The 3,829-nt window shown below is 68.0% G+C and overlaps 1 protein-coding gene across 1 annotated transcript; it reads left to right on the forward strand.

Moving 5' to 3' along the window:
* Window positions 1-536: 536 nt before the first annotated feature.
* Window positions 537-3,412, forward strand: LOC109283984 (inhibin beta C chain). The gene is made up of 2 exons (XM_019490899.2): window positions 537-1,396; window positions 2,018-3,412. Exons 1-2 carry the CDS (start codon window positions 1,015-1,017, stop codon window positions 2,728-2,730), a joined length of 1,095 nt encoding a protein of 364 aa, XP_019346444.1. The 5' UTR covers window positions 537-1,014; the 3' UTR covers window positions 2,731-3,412.
* Window positions 3,413-3,829: the final 417 nt, after the last annotated feature.

Consider the following 3,829-nt stretch of genomic DNA (forward strand, 5'->3'; position numbering starts at 1 on the left):
TGACCCCTACCCTGCCCACCCCCCCAGGCTGGGGGGCACGCAGCGAGGAGGAGCACCGGGACCCCTACACCTCGCCTGGCCCAGGCTCCGGCAGCCGGGCATGTGCCACCGTGGGGCCTGCGTGCCTGTGTGTGTGGGGTGCCCACCCTGCCCCTGCAGTCTCCTGGCTCCCCCCAACCCTTGCAGGACCACAGTCTCTGCCAGACCCCCCTATGGGCTCCCCCATCCAAGGGGGGCAGTGGGGAGGGGGTCCTGGCTGTTGGGATCCCCCCAGCCCTGCTCAGCCTGAGACCCCCCCCAACCTCATGTGGCTGCCAGCATAGCACAGAGGTGGGGGGGGGGGGGTCGTGCCCTGACATGAGGGGGCTGAGCTGGAGATACCCGGAGCCCCCACCCCCGCCAGGGGGAAGGGCCAGGCTGCAGGGGGCCCGTGTCCCCAGGGAAGCAAAGGCCACAAGCGGGTGCAGCGCAGCGGGGACCTTGGCCGGGTGATGCCACGGGACGGCGTGGAACAGGTGGTGAAAGTGCCGGGTTAATTAGCAGGGTGATAAGGAGGGGGCGGGGCAGGGTGGGGGCAACTGGAGCCCTGTGCAAGGGGGCCAGAGAGCAAGGGACACCCTCAAGCCCCCCAGAGCTGCCAGCTACAGCAGCCCCTGTGGAGTCCCACCAGGCCCCAACTTTGCCACCTGTGCCCCGCGATTGACACGCCTCTGGGGTGGGAGGGGGTCCCCAGAGCAGTCTCCAGGGGTGCCCTCCTAGAGCCCTGGCGCCCCTTGCCCTCCCCACTTATCCCTTCTTGCATCATGCAGCCACAATCCCCCCCCCCACTCCCAAGGGCGGGGCAGGTGTGGGGCACTGCCCTGACAGGCAGCTTAGCTGGCCAATCACAGTGGGTGGCAGGGCAGGGCAGGGTCCGCCCCCGTGGGTGACAGGTGCCAGCACGCAGCAGGGCAGGGAGTCCAGCACCGGGCTCTGCGGGACGTGCAGCTCAGGGCACATGCCCCCTCCAGCCCCATGACAGGGTGTGAGCCCAAGGGGCAGAGCGTGGGCATGGTGCCAGGCTGTGGGCACTGGTCCTGGGCTGCAGCCCTGATCCTGCTGTTGGCTTGGCTGGGGCCAGGCGGCACAGCTGTGGGGTGCCCAGGGTGTGGGGTGCCAACCCCAGTGCCAGGGCCCGCGCTGCTGGAGCTGGCCAAGCGGCAGCTGCTGGACCGGCTGCACCTGAGTGAGAGGCCCAACGTGACCCGGGCCGTGCCCCGTGCCGCAGTGGCTAGTGCCCTGCGCCACCTGCACCCAGGTCGTGCCCGCCTCCAGGGTCTGCTGGGCCCCTTCGCCGCCTGGGATGGCCCCGCCGCTGAGGTCCAGGGCTACGAGATCGTCAGCTTCGCCGAGACCGGTCCGTGCTGTGCCGGGGGTGGGGTGGTGTCCTAGACCGGGTGCCCAGGGCCGGGTTGGGCAGGGGGTTGGGAGTGTCTGGGGTGCCCTGCAAGGGGGGGGGGGGGGATGCTGTCACCTTCCCTAGTACCCAGATCTGAGGGCTCCTGTTCTGCCCCCTCCCACGGGCACCACACCCCCCCGGTCTCCCTGCTACCCCGGCTGTGGGAACAGCATCTGCTGCCAGGTCTTAGCCAAGAAAGCAGGGGGTCTCCTGAGGGCAGCAGGGGGGAGGTGGGAGCCCCCGGAGGATGCCTGGGTTTCATCCCCAGCTATGAGTCGGGGTCCAGGCACCCGGACACCTGGGTCCCCTCTGCAGCTCATCCCTGCCCTGGATAAAGGGGTTGCAGCTACCCCCAGTGGGGCAAGAACCAAGAACCCCATTCTTGATGCCCAGGGCACCCCATCCTGCTGCCCCCCTCTCTCCCCTGTACTGCCTGCTGTGGGGATTAGGGCTCTGCCCCCCTGCCTGTTCATTAGTTAATGACCTCAGAGGATGGGGGCAGGGGCTGAGCTGGGACCAAGCCTGGGGGCACTGATGCTGCTGTACCCCCACTCACCTCTGCCCTCTCCCCACCCCCAGATACGACGGGCACCCTTGGCCCAGAGCTGCGGTTTGAGCTGTCCCAAGCGCCGGCCCGCGACGTGGAGATTGTGGAGGCCCAGCTGTGGCTGCCGCTGCGGGCACCCAGTGCCAACGTCACCCTGCAGGTTATGGGCCCTGATGGCACGGCACTGAGCACCCGGCGCCTGGCGGCTGGAACGGGGGGCTGGCACACCTTCACCCTGCCGCCCGGGCTGCACAGCCTGCCTTCCCTGCACCTGGCGCTGCACTGCCATGGCTGCTTGCACCCTGACGGCGCCCGCTTGCTGAGCCCTGGCCCTGCCCGCCGCCCCTTCGTGGCTGCCCGGGCACAGGCGCGGGCGCGGGGGCGCCGGGTGGGTAAGCGCAGCCTGCACTGCGCCCCCGACTCGGCCCTGTGCTGCCTGCAGGACTACTACGTGGACTTCCGCGCCATCGGCTGGCACGACTGGATCATCAAGCCCGAGGGCTACCAGCTCAACTACTGTGTGGGGCAGTGCCCACTGCATGTGGCTGGCAGCCCGGGCATGGCCGCCTCCTTCCACAGCGCCGTGCTCAACCTGGTCAAGGCCAACAGCATTGCTGGGGCGGGCCACGCGTGCTGCGTGCCCACGCACCGCCAGCCGCTCTCCGTGCTCTACTTTGACCGTGGCAGCAACATAGTCAAGACCGACATCCCTGACATGATTGTGGAGGCCTGTGGGTGCAGCTAGGCTGGTGGAGGGGTCCCACCACGGACACGCGGCCTCCGGGGGGGTGGACCCACTATGGACACGGGGACTGCTACAGACACGCAACCCCACTATGGACATGACGACCCCTATAGACATGGCCCCCCGGGTATGGGGGCACCTGCAGACCCCCTATAGACACGGACCCTGGGGATGGGGCATGGGGGGAGCCTGCCAGACTTGCCGCCTTCTGGCGTGGGGGGAGCCTTGTGGGTCCCTGCTGGCCAGGTTGGGTCCCCAGTGCCTGCGATGGGCCAAGTGCACAGACAGCTGATGCAATGCAGCTCACAGTGTGGTGGGGGGGCAGGTTGCTGGTTTCAACCCCCCCCCCCCCCCCCCCGGAGGCCGGGGCTGGCTGCCAAGTGGGGCAGAGGTCATGGTATGTGGGCCCAGCATTGGCGGGACTAGAGGGCATCAGTTTCCGGGACTAGTGGGGCCAGAGCTGGGTTGGGGGCCAGCAGGGGAGTGGGCAGGGGTTGCGGAAACCCAGCTGTGGCCTGGCTGGTGCTGTCCCTGCAGCCCAGGAACGTTACTGCTGTGGCATCGCTGGTCAAAAGGGGGCTTTACTGTGCCACAGGGGCCAGGGCAGCACTGGGCACAGGCCTGGCCCAACCTTTCATTTGGTCTCCTGGTGTTGGGGGTGGGGGGGACAGGGCAGGGTTAATTTATTTTATTACATGGAGCTAATAAAGATGTGGAAGCGTCTAACGAGGCCTCGGGTCTGTGCGTGCATATGTTTACGTAAACAGGATCGGGTCCGCTGCAGTGAGATGGGCTGATGCCCTGCACCGGTGCCCCTCATTCCTGACCTGCAGCCCCCAGTCCCCCTGGTGCACCCTACTCTCGACCTGCAGCCCCCAGCCCTGCTGGTACCCCTCACTCCCAACCTGCAGCCCCCTGCCAGCCTGGCCCAAGGCCTCTAGCCCTCTGCTCAGGGTCCCTGGGGTGCCTGGTGTGGGGCTCTGGTCCCTCCTGCTCTGCCCTGGCGCCGTTGGGGGTCTGTTGTGCAAGCACCAACTCAAAGCGTTATCTGGGGCCGAGGCCTGGCCACTCTCACGGCCCCAGCCCGGTCGTGGGGGGC

The sequence above is a fragment of the Alligator mississippiensis genome, chromosome 15, assembly GCF_030867095.1.
Source record: "Alligator mississippiensis isolate rAllMis1 chromosome 15, rAllMis1, whole genome shotgun sequence".
Classification (NCBI taxonomy): Eukaryota; Metazoa; Chordata; order Crocodylia; family Alligatoridae; genus Alligator; species Alligator mississippiensis.

Coding starts and splice junctions, on each gene's coding strand:
- LOC109283984 (XM_019490899.2), top strand. CDS start 1,015: ATGACAGGGTGTGAGCCCAAGGGGCAGAGCGTGGGCATGGTGCCAGGC. Junction 1,397..2,017: donor CGTCAGCTTCGCCGAGACCG/GTCCGTGCTGTG, acceptor CCCCACCCCCAG/ATACGACGGGCACCCTTGGC.